We start from the raw sequence: 21,592 nt of genomic DNA, 5'->3' as shown, positions 1-21,592 counted from the left end.
AAGGTGTACAGCGAAGAGCATGATAAACATACAGTCAACCCCTTCCCAAAAGTGGCCAAGATTTATCCATTTATCTGTTTTGTGGTGGTGCATTCGGGTTCGCATGTTATTGCCCGTCACGCTCGTCAAACTCCCGGGGACGATGTTTTATGCTCTTTCACGGTGAATAGCAGTTTATCTCGCTCTCGCCCCGAGAGTCCAATCGCCGAAAGGGTAGGCGAGTAAGATCGACATTCGCGAGCAGAAATGATGGCGACATGACGAAGATGCGTTTTCCTTCACTCCACCGTTCGCATCGCTGGACAGCGTCCATCGCTCACCGCGCACCTGTGCGAAAGAGATGGCTGGGTGTGTTCGAAACGACAGCAAATGTCTGTTTGTCGCCCAGAGAGAGAGAGAGAGAGAGAGAGAGAGAGAGAGAGAGAGAGAGAGTAACACGGAACGCTGTAAAACGAGGTTATGCGAAACAGGTCCTTTTGCAGCAGACAAACGCGGTTCAAATGCGATGCACGAGAAATACATCCTCAGTGTGCATTCCGGGAACGATGCAACTGTCAGAATGCAAAATCTCCTACTCTCTTTCTCTCTCTTTTTCTCGCTCAAAATACCTGGGAATTGGGTCGCAGTCTCAGGAGGAAAAATCTTCAACCAATGCCAATCGGACACGACACGGAAATCAAAACAAATCAATAGAACACAACATTCTTCAACAACGAACAAAATATTTCCTTTTTTTCTTTCTTCAAAAACCCCATCCAACATTTCGGAAGTACTTTAGCGGCCCAATCAAAAATAAATTCAGAAACGGTGTTTAAATTTTAACATATACATAGGTTTGTTGTATTTTGTCGATTTTATTTTATTACTTTTGTCACTGATTCTGCTACATCCTCTTCGGCATCGACGGTTCGGTTGAGCGGTTTTTGCCCACGCATGTGTTTTTTTTGTTGTAATTTTTCTTCTTGCATTTTCTGTGTGTTTGAGCTGCATGTGGGTATTTTTCTCTCTCTGTGTGTGTATTTGTGAATGTTTGGTGGCTAAGTGTTTCGAGCTTTTTCTTTTCTCCTTTCTGAAATTGAATAACGCTCTTCGGCTTCGGCTTTTTTGTTCTAGGTGTTTTTTTTCTCTGCTTTCCTTACCATCAAATCAGCTCACACCTTTTTGCATCGGTGCTGCGATAAGAGTGGGGACATTTAAAAGTTTCGTTTTTTTTTTGTTAAAAATTTGCATTTAAATAATAATTGATTTGATGCTTTAATTTTTGCCATTCGCTCATTCCATTATTCCATTAGGTTTATTTCACCCCTGTCCCGCCGGTTTCACTCACATTCTTCTCACTATGAGGAGCTTTGCACACCCTTGTTTACGCCTGTTTTACAATTACAAACCGCTTGCTTTGTTACGTGTTTTTTTTGTTTCCTTTCCATCACCACGGGCCACTTGGCAAATTGTGTGTCTCCGTTTTTGTTTTTCTTTTCGTTTTTGGCGCTATCATGATGGTCACATAATCGGGGCTTACAGTATTAAACCTAGCACGTGGTATTCTTATCATTCGAATTTGATTCTCGTATTTGTTTTCTGGTATGTTAAATTGAGTTTTTACCCTCCCCTGGTTCCTTAATTTCTACAGCGTGTGTACTTGCGCATGGTAGGGTGTTTGTCTGTTATCCGCATTCCTTTAATGTTCCAAAGTAGACTAGTTTATAGATGTATTATCTTTAATTTCGGGACTCGGATGAGCTTCATCACCGCCATTGCTTCATTACGCAAAACTTTGAAAACCAACGTATTTTACACTCTTCTTGCGTCTCCGCGTGTGTTTTGCTTCTGCTTGGCCAACTGAACACAAAACGGGGGGGAAGGAAAGCATTGATTGGAGTAGCAAGATTCTACTAGTTTTGTTTTGTTAATCTATTCCGCACCTGATCGAGGCGCTTCGACACCAGCTGCGACACCACCGTTTTGTCCCTGCTGCTATTCTACTTGGGCTGGAAGTCTTTGTGAAGATGCTTTTGTAGAGCATTCGGACAGAAAGATCTAAAAGGATTGCCACTGTGGTTTTGTGTGTGCGTGTTTTTTTTTATTTATTTATTCAAATTTAATTTTCACTGGGCAGCAATTGCCAACAAGCGTTTGTTGTTGTTATTGTTTGTAGTTCCTTTCATGCCTTTAAACCAAGGAATTTTATCAACTGCACCGTGATATTAACACGCTCTATATTTATATACGGTATGAGACCAATAGTATCGAACGGCAGCAACTATAATGGCCAATACAGGCTGACTTTTGTTTTTTTTTTTCTTTTTACAAGGATTGCGATTTTTTGCTTGGTTTTTGCCACGCAAAAAAAAAAAAACAAATGCACCATTCACGTCTTGTGAACGATAGAAAATAAAAACAGAGAAAAATACAAAACGACTGTGTCATTGTTTTCCCGTATGTCCCGCACACAAGTTGTTGCTCGATATGCCCGGATAGCAAAATTTTTGACTGATTTCCTTCGCGCGTGTCGTGTGGCATGTGTTTCATTTTCTTTGTTGATTTCTTTTTTTTTGTTTTACCCTAGCACTTTTCTGGCGGCAAATTACGTATACGTGTTTTTTTGTTTTGTTTGTTCTGTTGTTTTACTCCTCTTTTTTAGCACTGTTAATTTTTTGCTTTCGTTTTTTTCGTTTGTTTTTAGCCGAATGATCGTTTTTAATTTGTTTCGTTTAAAGATTCCAAACATTTAAATAGTGGCGGTTGCTTTTGTTTTTAATTTAAGTTTTCTTTTTCCACCCCTAACGGTTTCTGCAACGCACACACACACCCCCCGATTTTAACGGTATACGTTTATGGCCATGTTAGCCCACCCAAAAACCGTTACTGGTGACCGACGTGTTGGACGCTGTCACAGCTGAAATTTTTGCAGGCTTTGATTTGATGCGTTAATTTCGATCGTAATTTATAGTTTAATAATAATAATAATAATTTTATATAGTAATATAATTCAAACTGTTCTCAATATACAATGTACATAGTTCTATATCTATATATGTATAGATAGATTCCTTTTCCTTCAGTATACCAATGTGTGTGGTGTGTGAGTTCGACTGCTTTGCGTGTTGATTCGTGTTTTTTGCAATTTTGCCCGCGTATACAGTGTTTCGATCGTATTGAACCATGTGTATGGCATGTGCGTAGATCGGTAGTAGTTTGTATAATGCTAAATGCTTTACCTGGACACACGCACACAACACAAGTTTTACAAACCCCTGCGTAATCATTCGCACCCCGCTGTAATGCTCGGACATAGCCTAATAATGCTAATGTTCGCTTTTAAAGGGGTGTTTTTTTTCTCCCTGGGTCGGGGAGGGAACTACTTTAGTTCCTAAACCTACAATATATATATAGTTACGTAAATCACTCTCAATAAATAAGTTTTTGTTTTTCCGCATATCGGTTAATCGTGTCAACTATACCAATCTTTCTCCAGAGTGGTTGACTGCAAAGTTCGCTACGCTACTTCTAGATGATGCTTGGCTTCTCTACAGCTTGGTAGGCGTTGAAAATACTTTAGAGGTTTAGATTTTTGTGTTTTTTTTTCTTCGTTTTGTTAATTCCTAGTTTTTTCTTCTTTTTCTGCTTCTTCTCGCATCGTCAGACAGCCGGTTAGAAATGCTTATACTTTCTGCGTTACAAGTGCCACCAGGCACGGAATTCAGTAAAAGGGTATACTATATGCTTACGTTTTGCGGATGGAACTACTCGCACCACGACCCATTATCCTTGTAACATAATTTAAAGACAGAGGCTAGTTCAGTGTAGTTGATATTGTTCTATGTACATGTTAGGATACTCCATGCCAGGTGGGGTGAGATTTTCGCCCACCCATTTGAGATTGATCAATGACAGGCAACAACTTCGAATATGGGGTTTAAGGGTACGAACCAATTTGGAAGCTTATTGATGAAAATAGACAGCATGATTTTGATGAAACAAATACAGCAAAATAACAAAAAAGCACTCCCCAGTACCAGATCAATGTTTTCGAAATGGTACATTAGGTGGACTGTCGCTGTACTGTACAGCAACTAGGAAAAGTAACAAGATTTTGATTTTCTTTTAATACCATCTTCTCCATCTCCAAGGTTGATTCAAATGTGTGTTTGTGTGATTTCTATAGGTGCGTTTTGCTAAAAAATCGCTTCTATTCCTTGCGGTGTAAATTGAATGATCGAACAATCGTTTAGTATACTGAATTTTGGCACGTCTGTTTGTCTGTTCTTGTTTTTTACACTTCGTATCATTTAATAGTGTTCTAGATACACACTCTCTCTCTCTCTCTATCATTCTTTTTTTAGTTTCCTTCCTGAACCACTCGGTGCACAGTTTCATGAATGTTTAGCTTTTGTTTTGTTTCATTATTTTTTTATATTAGCTTGTGTTTTTCGGGGAGGTTTTGCTTCAGGTTATGGATCTGAATGTTGTGAAACAAGTGATATTTTCGTTATGCTTTTCCTGTTTTACCACCTTTTTGTCTTTTCGTTTGTTCCGTATACACTCAAAGAATGGAGTTTTGTTTTCTGTGTGTGTGTGTGCTGAATATTCTCTTGCTTTTGTTACCAACTGCAATTTTGCGCAATATTAAATTTCTCGCTTTACCCCTATGTTGGGTGGTAGGTTTTTTTGTTGCTTTTTTTGCAATGTGTATTAATATGTGTTGTGTAAATTACGTATACCAAATTTCCGAGTAAATTGAATTTGCTTTTCGTGTTACAAGCGTGTGTCCCAGCGCTACGGTTTTCGCTGTTCATCATATTTCGTATTTCTTCTTTTGTTTTGCATATTCGTATAACCATGTTTCTGTTAAGTTGACTATAGTTTACCTTTTAAATTGCCATTGTGCGTTTTTTTTCTCTTCATCGCTTCACTGTCCAAAACGAGCGGTATGCGTTGTTTCGCGTTGCGCCACCTTGTTTTTGCCGAACTGGCGACGACCGGTCCTCCCGTACTTGCTGTGCACCCGAAGGATATGTGTATGTGAGTGTGTGGGTGTGTGCGTTTTCATGAATAATCTGGATAAGACGGGGGAAAGATTCACCTAGCACAATTCACCTTCACCGACGGGCACCAGAAGAGCTACTCCGAACAAGAAGTACGCAAAAGGAGTAACAAAAAAGGCTTGAAGCATTCATCGAATCGTTACAAACATGGACGATCGCCATTTTGTTCGGTACTTCTCGCGGGCACGTGTACACCCGATCTCTGGGTTGATCTCGTTTCGAAGCGTACGCTTTCTGTGTCCCTGGTTTTCTTCTGCACCGGCGCGTTTCTTGTTCTCTCTCTCTCTCTCCGTGGAAGGCTTTTGTCGACACGAGCCTTAAGAGTGTCAGACGTACTTGGACGAAAGTTGCTTCGCTAGCTCAGTGTACTTGAGGAACTTGGAGTGAGGGCTTTCATCGAAGGAGGGCGATTGCGATGGTGGAGGACTTTTGGCCGATGGTCCGTTGCCCGACTCGTGACCTGCGCGCCGTTCTAAGCTTTCCCGACCACCGCCCGTCGATGAGGCGGACGAGGAGGATGAACCGGCCGAGGAACCGGTCACGAGTGACAGGGGTGCGGTCGAGCCGGTCGATTTCGGTGAGTTCGGTGCGGGTGAGGAACGTGTCTTGAGTGACTGTGCGCCACTGGTAGCGGCAAGCGAGAGGGCCCCGGAACCACCGCCCGGAACCTTCGGATCCGGAATGACATCGTCGCTAACGAAGTGAGCTTTGGAGAGATGGTGCCGGTAGGCACCCTTCGAACCGAACGTGGTATCACAGTACGCGCACTTGATCGTGCCGCCGGCAACATCTTCCGACACGACGGCTTCATTGCAGGCCCAGCTAAACGCCAAGATGGCCCCGGGAGCTGTCCGCGAACCGGTACTGTTGGTGGTGGCCGCCAACAACGCTGAACTGCTCGAACCACCACGACTCCCACCGCCACCACCACCACCTGCCGATGGTGTTTCCGTCTTATCACAAAGCTTCTGCAAGGCGGCCAATGGATGGGCGCTTGATTTCTTACCACCGGTGCCACCGGTCGAGCCGGCATCACCACCACCGGTCGAACCACTGCCCGCGCCGGTCAAACTGTCGAACATGGACGAGAGCGCCCCGAGGCTGCTACTGACGGTGGATGACTTTTTCGAGCTGCAGTCCGCACCGGGCGTTGATCGGGATGCGATGGAATGATGGTCACTGAGTGGGCTGGCCGCTGGGCTGAGCGGTACACTGGCCGTCGATAGGCGCGGACTGGGTGCAGGGCTGGATGCGACACTGCCACGTCTCGGTGGTTCTTGATCGTCACGATCGTCGCGCTGATGCTGCTGCGACTTGCTCGGTGGTCGCATCTCATGGTCAGCATCATGATCATCGCCATCTTCCGGCATCAGCTCCTTTTTGATGCGGATCTTTCCCTGCTCGGCTGCAGGTTTGGTGTCCGCCTCCGGGGATTCGTCGTCGCTGTGCAACTCCCGCTTGATCGGTGGTTGCACATGCAGATCCGACCCATCGGTATGGTGATGACCGTCGGCTTGCTCCGCGTACGGTTTGTCCGGAGTACCGCGCGGCGTGGAATGACTCGGCGTATCGAACTTCTTCTCGGGCGTCAGCGAATCCATCCGACTGCTGCCCCGTTCCGAAATGGAGCTGGACTCACTGCCGCTACGTTCGCGGCGACCAAACTGTTGCGAAGCGTACTGCGCCTGTTGCTGCTGATGATGGTACGATCGTAGGAGATTCATCGTCTGCGGATCTACCAGCGGCTTGGTGTAGTCTACACTCTCGTCGATACCGAGTCGCTTCAGTATGCTGGAACCGAGCGGAGTCGAGCTTTGACCACCGCCTCCTCCACCGCCACCACCACCGCCCGCATAGTTCGAACCTCCGTGGCGTGATCGGGTGTCGAAACTCTTCTCGATCAGCTGCTCGATCGCGTTCAGTACCGACGGTGAGGAACTCTTTTCACCTCCACCGCCACCATTGCCGTCCTTCTTGGTGAGCATCGACACCGGCGACAGCAGGTCGGACCCGAGCGGGGACTTCTGCGAGGAAAGTGGTGATGCCAAATCATCACTAACGCTCTTGCGACCATCACGTCCTGTTGGCGTTACCGGTGAGATCGAGTCGGGTGGGATGATCGTGTTGGAAAGCAGTGCGCTCTTCAGCTTGTCACGCTGTTGCTGTGCGGCAAGCAGGGCCGTACCGCCGATGCACTGCCGAATGTGATCGACAAACATGGTCGTTTCGATCTTTTCGTTACACTTCTCACAGGTTATCTTGCCCGCGCCGAGATCGCGCAACGGTTTGTTGGCCGCATTGACGGCCGCTGCCACCGCGGCAGCAGCTGCCGCAGCCGAGTTCGGACCAGTCTCGGCACCGTTCTTGCCGTAATCGTGCTGGGCACGCTCCATCTCGAGCAACTTCCGCACCGGTAGCGACTTTTTGCGCTTTTCCCGCGTCTGTCGCCGGCGACTTCCGCTCTCGGTGATCGATCGCATGATATGCTCTTTGTAGTGTGCATTCTTCACCATATGATTGCTGAGCTCCTTCAGTGAGGAGAATGCCTGATCGCACACTTTGCACGTTAACACGGCGCTGACGTGGCTGTTTGTTTGTGCAGCGGCGGCCGCATTTGCAGCACCACCTGGACCACCTCCGACGCTTCCGCCGCCACCCCCGTTGGGTCCTGCTCCACCACTCGGACCGGCACCACCGGCACCACCACCCGGACCACCACCACCAGCCTTATCCGAATCGGAGGACTTCCACGAGATGATCTGCTCCTGTGAGATGATGTTGGTGTAGTGCTGCGTCTGCTGCATGTGGGCTGTCATTTCTGCCAATGTGCGGAAGCTCTGACCACACCACATACATTTCAGAATCTGACGCGTCTGTTCCGCACCCTTACCCAACCAAACGTCCTGTCCGCGGACCAACTTTCTCGGCAGTGGCATCGTCTCTTTGATCAGCATGTTCAGTTCACTTGGCGATGGTTTCGACGCCGTACCGTGCCCTTGGCCACCCTGTCCACCTTGCCCGCCCATATTGTTGCCCTGGGCCGGAGGTGGAATTGGTTGTTGTGCGTGTCCACCTGCTCCTCCACCGCCGGGTGGCACATTCACGCCGCAATGCTTCGTCTCCTTCATGTGCGTCGTCATGGCGGCCAGCGAAGGGAAGCTCTGTTTGCACCAAACACACTTCAGCACATCTTTCGCCGAGTCGGCACCCTTGTTGAGCCAGTGCGATTGCCAGGCACTGTGCCGACCACCACCTCCTCCGCCTCCACCACCACCTCCACCGCCTCCACCACCCGAATTTCCCGAGCTCGGCGATCGATAAATATCTTCGCCGCCCAAACGGCTCAGTTCCGACATCTTCTCGAGTGCCTTCGTGGCATCGTTGGTAACGGCAGCAGCGGCAGCGGCGGCTGCTGCAGCAGCTGCGACCGATTTGTGCTTGCCATTCCAGCTGTCCGCATGGATACCGTGCTGGTGGTGGTTGTTCTTGGGCGATAGACCAGCGGCCGCTACAGCCGCCGCTGCCAGATACGGTAGCTGCGGAGTGACCGGTGTGCTCCACGGTGTCACAATGGCCGGTTTGTAGTCGAGCGATCGAGTCGTTTTGCGTGGGGGCGGTGAAGCGCCATCCTCATTTCCCGTCCTCTTTCGATGGCTCACGGACAGATCGAGCGGACTGTTATCACCGATGCCAGACTTTTGGCTGAGGTTGACCACATCACCGCAATCACTACCACCGTCACCGTCACCATCGCCATCCCCACCGCGGCTTCTACGGCCTCCCGCTCCACCTACTCCGCCACCATCGCCTCCGTCCTCATCCTCATCGTCGTCCTCGTCGTCATCATCACCACCGCCACCACCACCGGAGCCTCGCTTCTTGCTGAAGTCCAGCACCGTTGCATCGTCACTTTCGTCCGTCGGTGACCGTAGAGGTAGTACCGGAGACGAACCGTTCCGAACCGAGGCGAGTCCTGCGGCTAGCGGCGACCCCAGCAGCAGCCGATTCTGTTGTGCTGCAACGGCTGCTACATTTAGGTACGCCGCCATGGCGGCCGAATGCTGAGGCAGGAGGGCGGCTGCAGCGGCCGGTGGTAACGTCGGCGGAAGTGTGATCGAAACCGGGCTCAGGTTGTTACCCGTGCCTTGATCGTCACGCTCCCCTTCAGAGCGGATGGACTCATCCGATGGACAGCGCCCTCCGCCCGACGACGATTCCCTCGATTGGCATCTAGGGCTGGCCATTTCACTGTGGGGTAAAGCGAAGGGAGAATTATTGTTAGAATTATTGTTGTAGACAGTTGTTTTAAATTTGATGTTCTCTATAGTACAATATTTAAAATTCCGTTGTAAAATTTTATGCAATGCTAAAACACTTCAAATTTTCGCTATTACTTTTATAAAAGAAGTTATTGCATAGCTATGCTTCCTTTGCTAAAATGTTTATTTTTACATACATTGCGCTTAATAGGATCAAGACATAATTTTTGATCCTTGGATTTTTAGAAACTTTAATTATTAAAGTTTATTAAAGTCAAATTATTATCAAACTAACACCTTTACAAATTTGTATGTCTTTCCTTTCATGATGATTTTAAAATATGCAGCACACTTAGGTATCTTTACTATCAAGTGAAGTGAAAAAATATTTTATATATAAACGTAGCATAACCTTCAATATTCAGTACATCTGTTCCAAATCTAATTCCAGTGATTGATTATAAAAAGCAGTGTGAATTAATCTTTCTTCGAAATAGCTAAACCATCTAATGACCTAATGATGCGCTGCTGCTACAAATAATGGATTAAATGAGCTTAAACTGTTTATGGTTCATCGCGCAGCGTTCGTTTCGGCAACGGTGCCGTTCTGCAGTGCGGCGGGCAGATTCTTAAAAATGGTGCGCTGAAACGCTTAGTACCGCAACTGGTGGTGCCGCACTGGTGCGATAATTTATGAACCATTCAAATTTTAGTCGGTCCCGCAGCCGCCCCGATCGGTGGGGCCACGATCGTCAGTCATACTTGCCGCAGTGTGCGACGGCCACATTCAGATGCAAACGTCGCAAACGATAAGTTGTGGTTGTGGAACTTCCAAAATACAGGGGAAAAAAGAAAACAAAACAAAAAAAAAAACGACAACATTTGCCTCACCGCCTGCCAATTGGGATTAAGATAGCGGGCGAGTCGTAAGCAATGCTAGCTTTTCCGAATCCCGAAACCCGGCGACACGGCCGCGCACTGTGCGGTGTTCCTGCGCACAGACGGCAACGGCCGTCACACAATTGCTACTGGTGCGCATCAACGCATGCGTTGGCGTTAGCGCAGCGACCGAGCGATAGGGTAAATGGAACAATTTTCAGCTTTTGTGTTTGATTTACGATGACAGGTCGATGCGGTGATGAGGGAAAAATGGACGGTAAAGGTTGGTGCGATGCAAACGGAAGAGGAAACCTCTTCAAGAAATAATTTGGCCACCAAAGGGGTGGGGAGAGCGATAGGGTGGGCAGGAATGCTGTGAGGTTAGCGAGGGGATGAAGAATGATCGCGTCTAAATATGGCCGGCCGGTTGACGAAACTATGATGAGTGTGTTACTTTCGAACACATTGGCCTCCAAGGAGAATCGCTTTGGATTGTAAGAAAAAAATAAAACTCCCAAAAAATTCTCTTCAGTAAAAAAAACACACACACATATATACAAGAAAAGAAGAGAAAACACTACTTCAAAGCATGTCTGGGGAATATATTTTATAAATTGTAGAGAGCGCCCAAAAGGAAAAAAAAACACAGAAACTATTTCCCATGTTTTCCCATTGGCCATGGCCAAAAATCAAAAAAGTGTCACCCAGCCGGGTATTTCGATACTCACACGTGTTGAGGGCAAAAACAAAAAAAACAAATGCGGGCAAACACTCGGAACATTTGGGGTTGGAAAATAGAAGAGTAAAAAAAAGTATAAGCCAGAAAGCGAGGCCAATCCATCATCAAAGTCGTACACTTGCTTTCAGCTTTCTTTTTGCCATCAACCAACCCCGAAGGGTGGTTATCCGTGGTTGTATGTGTGCGTGCGGGTGGGTGTACGTTATGTGTCCTGGAGTGGATTATGATTGCCCTAAATGCAAATATTATTTATGTAGCCTTCCAAAGGTTCGGTCACAACGCGGTGTGCGCTCTTTTCGTCGAATTTGCTTTCGATTGATATGGTAGGGTTTTCTGATGTGTTTTTTTTGGGGGGAGGCAAGTTTTCACTTGCTTTCTCCTTTGAACGATTCTTTCACGATGGGATGGAAAATTAGAACCAGCCATGTGCGTGTATTCAACCATGTCCACGAGAAATATTTTCGTGGGTCGATAAACGCGAAAGAGAGAGAGAGAGAGAGAGAGAGAGAGAGAGAGAGAGAGAGAGAGTAAAAGAAACAAACTGTACATCAAATAGTATCCCTCGCAGCTATCCAAACGAGACTGTGTTGGTGGAGTTGATGTTGTGGACAACAAGAAAAAAACAGCATTATCCAACTCTAGCAGGAAAGTGTAGTGTTTTTTGGGGGGAGGGTGATGGAGTTTTAAGGGGGTGAAGTACGGTCCAATCACGGAATAGATGGATGGATGGATGGATGGATGGTTAGATCGGCTGGAGGATAACCGTTTGGCGTCAGATGCATTCGAAACGAGGGTGAGTTCGAAAACGCAGGCAGAACGCAGGCAAATGGTGAAAACGAGTTCCCGGACGCTTGAGGCACACCGAGTGGAATGGAAAATTGATTTATAGTTATGTGCACAGTTAGATATTATTGGATAATTCTGTCATTGTCAATTCGACTTGATTTACAGTTATTGTTTTATTACGAGTTTATCATCATCATTATTGCTATTATTGTTATTAACTAACACATAAAAACCGATGGAACCCCCTGTGTGTACCCGTTGGAACCGAGGTAGGGTATTAGATGTCAACCTTAATGGTTGCAACTACCGTGCTGGAAAACGTTCGTTTGATGCAGTGCAAAAGCTCGAGTCCGGATTCCGGTTGCAGCCGCGTAACCGTAGAGTGGTAGAGCTTGGGCAGTGGGTTCATTAATGCACCGATGCATGATAGCGAATGGCGCAAATCATCTAGTCATAAATTGCATTTATCGCACCAAAACCACACGATTGATGGTGGTATGGCCCGTACGGTGGCCCTCGTACCTGCTGTGTGAATTTAAATGTGGCCAAAGTTTTGGTACGAGCTACCTGGTAGCTCGGTAGGGCAGTCACTTGGACAAGTGACGAAAATAATCCACATAATCGAAGATGGGTGGCAATAATTTATATCTCGTTTGGTGATTGTTTTTTTCCGATGTGGAGAAAGATGTCCAAATGCGATGAAATTTTAAAAATACACTAGAAAATATTTTTAAACATTCATCGCGATCGATCATCGGTGGATGGTTTCGGCGCTGTATATGCCATATGTTCCACATTTCCACTCATAAGAAAATGTGCCCCGAAACACTCACATACACGACGCACCGAAATTTCCCGAAGGTGAACAAAGAAGGGGCAGAACCAATCGGACCAAAAATCCATCCATCCGAGCGCGTGTTCCATGTCGTTAATCATAGATTTTTTGTTGTTGTGTTGCTTCGTTTCATTCCCAAAAAAAAAGCCACAACGTCTGAGTGCGCATTTGCTGCGTGGGGGCTAAATGCGTTGATTGCTGTCGGTCGAAACCGTGTGCTGGTGAGGTTTTTGGATTGGCCGACGGTAGTTATGCGTGGTGTCAGAATCTACACCTACATAAACGAAGCCATCGAGAGCCATCATTATCCTTCGAATATCCTCCCTAGTGGTGATGATGGGGATGATTAACAACACATCCACCAAGTTTGGAAACGGAATGCAAGCAGAAGTGCAACCCCTCGAATAGGGGGGTTGAAAAACCAATCGCAAATACCGAATGACCAGCCTCCCGCACACGAAACAAAACAGAAAACACAAGAAAACAAAAGCAAAGTAGTCCAAAGAAACGAGGAAAGAGAGATGCCGCTTAAAAACGGAGCGAAAGAAACATAAGCAACCAAAACCACGCCTGCCTGCCCGTGTGATTTGCTATTGATCTCCTTTTTCATCCGCGGTTCTCGGTTTCCCTTTTCGGTCGCTCGTTCCGGGGGTTATTTTTTTTTTTTGAACGATGGTGCCATTGCAACTGCACCACGCAAAAGTGCAACGCGAATCTTCGAATTGTGCACTTAAAAGGACAACGAAAAAAGCTGCAACGAAGTCAACTGACTTTGTTGTAGGTAAATGAGCAGCTTCGTGTTATCTCTAACCAGTTGTTGTGAGATTTTTCTCCTTTACCCAAATCTTCCAAAAACCAGAACATCCCAAACATGGTAATAGCACGAAATGAGCAGAAAAATGCCGAAGAAAGAAAACTGTTTCAGCTGTCATCGAGCGGATGACGTTTAGAGGCTTAAGCACAAAGCATCATGGCGACCGCGTGTTGAACCGCGATGAACGATCGAGAAAGCATACAAATAAAGATTTATGTGAACATTTCAAGATACACACATTGTCGTCCTAAACTGCGTGGGGGGGGGGGAGTTTTCTAGGTGCCTTGTTCTAGATTCCATCCAGCCGTCCATTTTCCATTGCACCCATTCGGCTTTGAGTGACAGATTTTCGGTAAAGCGCAAGAGAACAAAGTTCTTTGCTATATCCCCGGTTCCCTTCTTCAAACCAAAAATGTCCCATCGGCTGTGACTCAATCCCGATCCAAAAGCGTTGTGTGCGCTTGTGTATTTCAGGTTCCTCAGCAGAGAAAGGCCACCATCTAAGGGGCGACGAGGTGGAGGATTCTGGAGTAGAGCCGATACGTTTTCGGGTATTTGTTGGGAAAGGGTCGCCAGGGAGATAAAAGGTAATAAATTAAATTTTGTCAGTTAAAAAGGGATTAATTTTAATTTAGATAGTATGCGTATCTGCCGCCCGCGGCTTTTTCGTTGGTATAGTTTGTGAGTGAGGTGCGTACCGGACACATGGTGAAATCCTCCCAGGAGGTCTGTGGACATGGTCGACACACAGTGAAGTGATAAAGAACAACCATCGTATAGTATGTATGACAAGATTTTGTTTTTTTGATGGTTTTGCGCAATAAAACAGGGATAGCGCAAAAGGATATTGAGGTAACGCCGAAAGGACAATGATGATGAAAGTTTTTCTTTTGGTTTAAACAAAATATTTCATTCATTCATTCTCATGGTTGTTACAGGAGATATTTGAATTAGGTGTTGTACTTTCTTCTTTTCGGTTGGGAGATTTTTTTCCCGCTCTCTATCTTTTCCTCTTGTGGTGATGGTTGACATACGAGTGTGAATATCTCAAGGGATCCATTTGAATTCTTTACCTTTGGGGTGTAAGCGGTTCTAGCGCCGGAATAGAGAACGGAAATATCAAGACGAAATACACCAACTCCACATGTTTTCCTTCTGTTTCGAGACGAACGAAACATGCAATGATAAATGTGTCGCCTGCATTTGTTTCGGACCACGGACGACAAAGAACTAGTTGTGAGTTAAAATTAGAGCTTGTTGAACAGTTGATCTGTATGATTCATTATGTGTTTTTTTTTTGTTTCGTTTCAACTACACGTGATATTGCTTTTTAAAAATATATACGTTAAGGTGAAATCTATGACTTCATATTAATAAAATAAGATTTATTTTAAAAATATATTTCAGAAAAGGAAAAACCAATGTTTTAATTAAATTTGCTTTATGTCGATCGATTCGCAAGGTTGCCAACTAATGTAACGTGTCTATAACCTTCCCATATCGTCCGTAACAGGACTTGGTTTTGTGTACGGTAATTTCCGGTTAATGTATAGATTACCCAATCAATACGAGCGCATTTGTCGGATGTCGGACCGCGAGCAACGGAACCGGAACACATACCGTCATGCTAGCGTGAGACAGCCACGGTAAGAAAACAAATATATGACATCGATCAGACAAAAGCGGAAAAGCTGCACGATATCGCCACATGACGTTTGTTGAATTAAAAATAAAATATAATATAAAAAAAAAACAAGCTAAACTAACAAACTGCACCCGAGTCAGAGAAAGGGAACGGTTTAGTCTACGACCGGTGGATGGATGTTATTAAAATGAATTATTACTCCTCATAATTGACATTTGTCACACGCACCACTGTAATCGTTTATCGAGTTTCCGGTTGATGACTCGCACGGCCATTACACATGGTGGAATAGAAAAGGCACGCGAAGGTTGGAAGATGAAGATGATTCCATTTAATTGGGACCTCACCGTACGGAATTGGTTTCAAAGAGAGAAAAAAATAAACGCCATACCTTAACGTATGGGCACCTTCCTTGCCGGGGATGGAGGATGATTTGTAGGAAGGAGGCCAGGGTCGAGAAGCACCCGAGAGCAAGCGGAAAACCAACGGAATATGGGCGATATAAATTAAGTGAGGTTGTTTTGGGGTTGTTTTCTTCGGCTTCGGCTTTACCCGATGTGCCTTCTGGTGTTGGCCGGTTGTTGGTGATCTAGCCTGAGCGGGTGAAGTTGTTGTTACGTTCGGAAGCTTCCATGTACGCAGGGGAAAAGGGGGGAAATAGGGGGTTTCGAACGGTTGACCGATCGCTTTTTTAACTGTCATGGTGCCACCGGTGCCATCCGTCGTAAAAAAGCGGAATACGGGAGATGGCGTAGCAAGAAATTAAGGAGCGTCGTGAACGATGCTCCGTCTGCATTTGAAAAATGATTGTACAATGCTCAGGTAGCAGTGGCGTGTCTGTGTGTGTTTGTTGTCCATTTTGTGGACGAACGGTGATGGTGAGTTTCTTAGGTTGACAGTTGTCCAATGGTGGCAAACATACGGACACTCAAAATGTCACACAGCTTCTTCCTGAATGGAATCTCCACCGGATGGTGAGGTGGTTAGGATGTTCGAGGTCTAAAGGACATTAAGTTTTACGACTGTAGGGAGAGCAACTCGTAAATCCACCCTTCATTCACGTGCGCTTTTCCATCTGTGTAGGTGGGTATGCGTGTATGTCGAGGAAATCGTTTTTCGGGATTTCTGTTTTTTTTTTCAAACATTTCCTAACCCGGCCACATGGCAAGTGTCCCGATCTCATCATACGCAAGTAACCAAAAAACAAAAAAAATCTCCCCAAAAACGCAATCTCACACGCGTTCAGTGCAATCGTTCCGGAAAAACGAACACACTCATACAAGCAGTGTATCCGTATTCACCCAAGACCCGAAGGTTAAGACCGGCGTAACACCAAAAACCGAACCCAACCTGTGAAACGCGCAGTCCGAACGGATTCCGTACGCCGATATTGCCCGAATTGGGCGGAAAAAGCGCGTGTTCGCACATTGCGCCCCCTGTCGCTGGTAGGCGCCCAGAGAGCACACAGAACGAAAACATTATCCGGCCAACAAGTACGAACAATCGGGCGGGGGAAAAACATACCATGGTCGGCTTCATGTTTCATCACCCTCAGCTCATATAGCTGCTGGCACGCACCATTGACCGTCAAAATTGGAGCGTACTTGTACGCAGGGAGGTCGTCGTCACCCGTTATGAAGCTTGGCTCTCATTTGCCGCACTATTTCGCTACATTGTAGCAGACATCGCGGGATCACACGGAGTCTTTAACGAGGTAATTAAAAGCGTGAGCGTTAGAACAATAAATAACCTTCTCCAGTACTTCCATGCCCAGTATTAGCCGTATGGAAGGTAGTTGTACTTTCGGTTCCAAATTGCCGCAGTGCCGGCTAGAGCAGGAACTCTTTATTTAATCTATCATGTTGAGGTTACGCCAGGTAGGTACGAGTCGGTGCTTGAGAATGATCCAAATCCAGGTTGCAGAAGGCAACCACGATGGCATCCTTTCACAGTCGAGACTTTCGTAGTTCAGCTTCTTCGGTGTATTTTCAAGTAGACGACAGCTTTGATTAGGTTACTTTACAGAGATTTCGTTGAAATCACTACCGGCAAAATGATCAATTGCTACAGGCAAAAATGCAATTCATGATCTCAAAGGATCCCTGATTTAGACGATCTCATTCATATGCAAAGCTTAAAATGATTTAATAGTAGGCCACGGAAAAGCTCCCATTTGACAGTTGGTACACTCTAAGAAAATGGTGACTAGATTGGTGATCAAAGCTGAAGATGTACTTCCGCAAGGACTCTCAATTGGCAGAAGGGACACATTTTTTAACATTTTACCAATTACTAAAGTTATTTTTTTAATGACACCAAATTTTGTTAAGCTTCAACTCGGTCATTTTAAGCCCTAAAACAGCCCCCAAACTTTTGTATCACAATTACCTAGCGTGAAGGGCCTGTCGGTAGATTTCCAACATCACTGCCTCGTGGAGCATCATCGATGGAAGATTTTGGTTATCAATTTTTGAACCTTTACTCAAAACTTGCCGCGACCAGAAACAGGTGTACTGTTTCCGGCGATGAATTCTTCGTTACGCGTGATCGTCAACACGTCGCGTCGTTGCACTGTTGTCGCCGTGTCTTCCGTTTGACGTGCGGGGTGTATTTTTTTTTTCCTCGCGTTCGTGAATACTTTAGAAGCAATCACGCAGGTTTCACACAAACACACGCACACACGTTTTCGCAAAACTTGTGCAGTTGCGTCCGAAAACTGTTAAACAAAACTGGCGTTGTTCTTCTCGCATTCAGATCAGATCGAACACGCGCACTCGGTTGCGGGTAAGGACCGATTTCACGAATTGCACAAATTGGATTAATTTTACACTCTACCCACTACGGTTGGTTGGCAGCATTTGGGGGAGGGTATAGTAACGTAGCGCACATCCGTAGTAAAACAAACGAAAAACACGCAAAAACAAAATAAATACCGTATACGTAGGTCGCGTTAGAATTAACCCTAACGCGGAAGGAAGCAATGCCGAATTTTTCAAAGTGCGATCATTCTTCTCCAGTATAAGATATAAATGGGGCATTCGATTAATAGTAGATTAGCTTTTTTCTTAATGCAATTTTTCGTATAATTCGTTACGCGGGTGGCATATTTTCTGTAGCTCCCCTTTTTTATTTTCTTCGTATAATATTCTGCACTTTTGCATCACGCTGGTGTATCACATAAAACACTTGCTTTCACTCATTCATCTTTTTTATTTACTTGTGCCAGATTCGTATAGCGCCGTATATATATGTTGCCGCAGTGTGTTGCAATTATTTATTTATTTGCCATCGTCGCACCGTAACCGCAGTAACGCACTGATTGCTTACAAACTAAACCATGCCGCTTCGTCTGCAACCTGCAACCACTCGCTCGAGAACATCGTTCTGTTGATTTTGGGTTTGTGTCTTCTCGAACTCATTCTCGATCGTGCTGCGTAGGCTCGATCGAGACATCACCTGCTGGTGCAATTGCTCGAACACCGTCGCAAATGTATGATCGTTTAACGTTTGCATTTCACCATTGTTTCCCTTGCTGTGTACAATTTATGTGATAAGGAAACAAAATTTGCACCGAATCAAATAACGACACTTCGATCACGCAATCAGTCCCGCAACGCACAAACACAGCAAATTTGTCCGGTATGGGAACGCATGGCACGGACGCGCAACAACTCCTTTAAGGGCCAGCGAGTTTCGGTTGCGGGTACCCGTCCCGAGATGCCGTTAGTGTCAACTGACCGAAATAGAGTCAGTGTGGTCCAGCAGTGCAGCCTGCTGCGATGCTGGGAAATTTGCTCCGAATTGTCCGAAAAAGCCGAAGGACGACACACACACGGCGTATCGGCCGAAGGAGCGTTAGCGAATCTCCAACGGTGGTTTCGGTGTTGTGTTTCCGCTACCCGACGACTTTTGACTGACGGAAGCTGACGGCGGACAGACAGACGGCTGCCTTTTCGACGGGTTATGCTTGGCTGTCCCGTGTACGCAACGAACCTATCACATCTGTGACATCTCGTGGTGGATATCACACCGAGTGACACATAAGGACGAACGCACACTAGCGCAGAAGCGAATGCGCACGGGGTCCTCTCTCTTTCTCTCACACACTATCGGACAGGCGTGCTAGCGTACTCTCTCACTCTTTCACATACGACACACTCGCGCGCGCACACACACACACTCGCTCTCGTGTGTAGCTTCGGGATTCCTCTCCTCTTTCTCCTCTATCGTGTGAAACAGAAACACGAAACTGCTCTTGCTCTTTCACACAACATAGCGCCACCACACGGTGGAAGAGTTGACGAGCCGTCACTCACACCGACAAGCGCGTTGACGTTCTGCGCTCCTTTCCTTGCCCGTCACACAAGTTCTTCAATGACGTCTTCTTGCAGGATGACGGATGCACCCCCGATTGCATGTCGCTTGCCAACCACAGAAAAAAAAGGCCGTCTTTGCACTACTTTCAAGATGCAGCTTGCCAATGCCAATTTAACCGACGGGATTTCACGGTTTTATATTTGTTGTGTTTATATCACTGTTTTTCCTACTTTCGTTTCTCACTCTTAACGTTACGCGTTTTAGTACTTTTTTGCTATTAGTTGCTAACACTCAGTAACACACATGTTTTATCGTTTTAACGAATGTTTTGCTTTTTTGCTTTCGAAAGAAACGTGTGTCGACACGTGTCCATATTCCCGTAAATGTGCTCTCGCGCGAATACGGAGCGACAACGCGGGCACGACGAAATATGCTTCCAAACCGCTTGCTTGTTTTTGTTGAACTGACGTTCGTGAGAATTCACCGTACACGTTCGCCGTGGGGCAATGGGCAATATCGTAGCACACATTGACAGCTGCTACATGTACATCGCATGTGGAAGGGGATTCGTGAGCACCATGCGACGACTGTTTTCAAAGGAGGGGATGAATAGTTCAACCCCTACCCCTTAGTCTGTATATAGCCCGGAACCGGAGATAAAATAGGGGAAAACCACTACACACAGCTTCACGTTCGGACTGTTAGACCGGTTTTCACGCAAATGCACCAACACCAACAAGCATAAAATGTGCAAAAGGGGAAAGGCAAAGCACACACACACTGTCGCATGCGAGTTGCATGTTGTTTTCATAATTTATTGTTATTGTTTCCTTCTCGCTTGCTCCTTACTGACGTTCGGCAGCAGTGCGAATGAAATGGGTTGTGCTGGGAGAAGGTGAAAAAGTGGTGCGTGCGCAAGGTGAATTTCCCGATGACGAGTTCCAGTTCGGAAAGACGACTAGCACGCATACACACGCGCGCCAACACATGTACGCACGTATCGGCACGAAGTCACGAAGCTGGCAATAAACCCCCGCCTAGGCGAAAAATGTGGCCCGATACCCGATGAAGGCAAAAGATTGGGACGTAAATTATGGGATCATTTCGGAGCATATTATTCCAGTGTGGAGCTTCAAACGCGTTCAATGTGTCGCGTGATGACGATTCCTCGGTGCGAACTGTGTGCCCGGTGTGTTGCGGTTCAGTGCATAAATCATCATCATCGCTACCGTCATCGTCATCACCATCATCATCATCATCGTTGGGCTACTCAATCGAACGTGCTTGTCAATCAGTCATCCTGGCCAGCAGCCAGCGTGTATATCAGCTAGAGTGTTTAAGCTTCTTTTGTGTGTTTGCGTGTCGGTTCCGGGCAAAGCAAAACGCTCCCCGATAATCGGTATAATTGAGCATTACTTTTTATGCTCCATCCCTTGTTTTTGGGGGGGGGGGGGGTGGTGGGTGGATGGGTGGGCGGGTGGCGAATGCTTGGTTGGGTAGGGTGGTGTTGCATTGCGGTGTTGTTGCGTTCCACGGCGGTGTTTAACGTATGGTGATGGAAAGGTTTTACCTTTCAGATGGTGATTCAGAGCTGACCAAAAACGAGAGTGCGTCCTGTGTTGGTAATAAAAGTGACAGTCCGGTGTGGAACTCCCCACATATATGCGAAGGAAAAACCAAAAAAAAAAAACAATGGTGAAATGTAATCGATGACACGATCCTAGCCTCGTCCTGTTCGAATGCCTTGGCTGAGGGGACAGATATTGTGATGTCATTAATCCCACTCGGAATTGCCTCGGTCCAAAACTGACGAGCTCGACTCGTCACGAATTTAGATGAGCTTCAAAAACTTCCAAGGATGACGTATTCCTTGGGAATGAGAAGAAAGCGTGTGTGGGTGCATGACCGTGCGTGTATGTGTGTGTGTGTGTGTGTATGTTATGTTGCTTTTTATGGTGTCAGCAGCCGAAAAGCGATCGCTCGTAAACGTTTATGGGTACGTCCATAAACGTGAGCAATTTACTTCTATTGCTCCCTGACAAATGCCTGTTTTGTGTCGAACTTCTTGGGGGTTGTTTTTCTTTTTTGGCCTGGGGTGAAGCTGGGATGGGTTGTGAGCTATGCGTTTTTTCCACAATTATCGAATTCCGAATGTGGAAGTTTTTCCTTCGCATAATTTTTCACGTACCAAAGCGCGAAAAGTGCGTCGTTTTTGGTTGTATTGGGCGTGAAAAATAATGTCTGCAACACATTTTTCTGCCCAAAAGTGGTAT

At 46.1% G+C, this 21,592-nt stretch overlaps 1 protein-coding gene across 1 annotated transcript; it reads right to left on the bottom strand.

Moving 5' to 3' along the window:
* Positions 1–810: 810 nt before the first annotated feature.
* LOC125760595 (protein tiptop) lies at positions 811–20,066 on the bottom strand. The gene is made up of 2 exons (XM_049420869.1): positions 17,391–20,066; positions 811–9,293 (listed from the first exon to the last, which is right to left on the bottom strand). Exons 1-2 carry the CDS (start codon positions 17,444–17,446, stop codon positions 5,372–5,374), a joined length of 3,978 nt encoding a protein of 1,325 aa, XP_049276826.1. The 5' UTR covers positions 17,447–20,066; the 3' UTR covers positions 811–5,371.
* Between the last annotated feature and the right edge of the window lie 1,526 nt (positions 20,067–21,592).

This window comes from Anopheles funestus, chromosome 2RL, assembly GCF_943734845.2.
Source record: "Anopheles funestus chromosome 2RL, idAnoFuneDA-416_04, whole genome shotgun sequence".
Taxonomy (NCBI): domain Eukaryota; kingdom Metazoa; phylum Arthropoda; class Insecta; order Diptera; family Culicidae; genus Anopheles; species Anopheles funestus.
The sequence above is the reverse complement of the archived record's forward strand: the minus strand, read 5'-3'. Positions and strand labels throughout refer to the sequence as shown.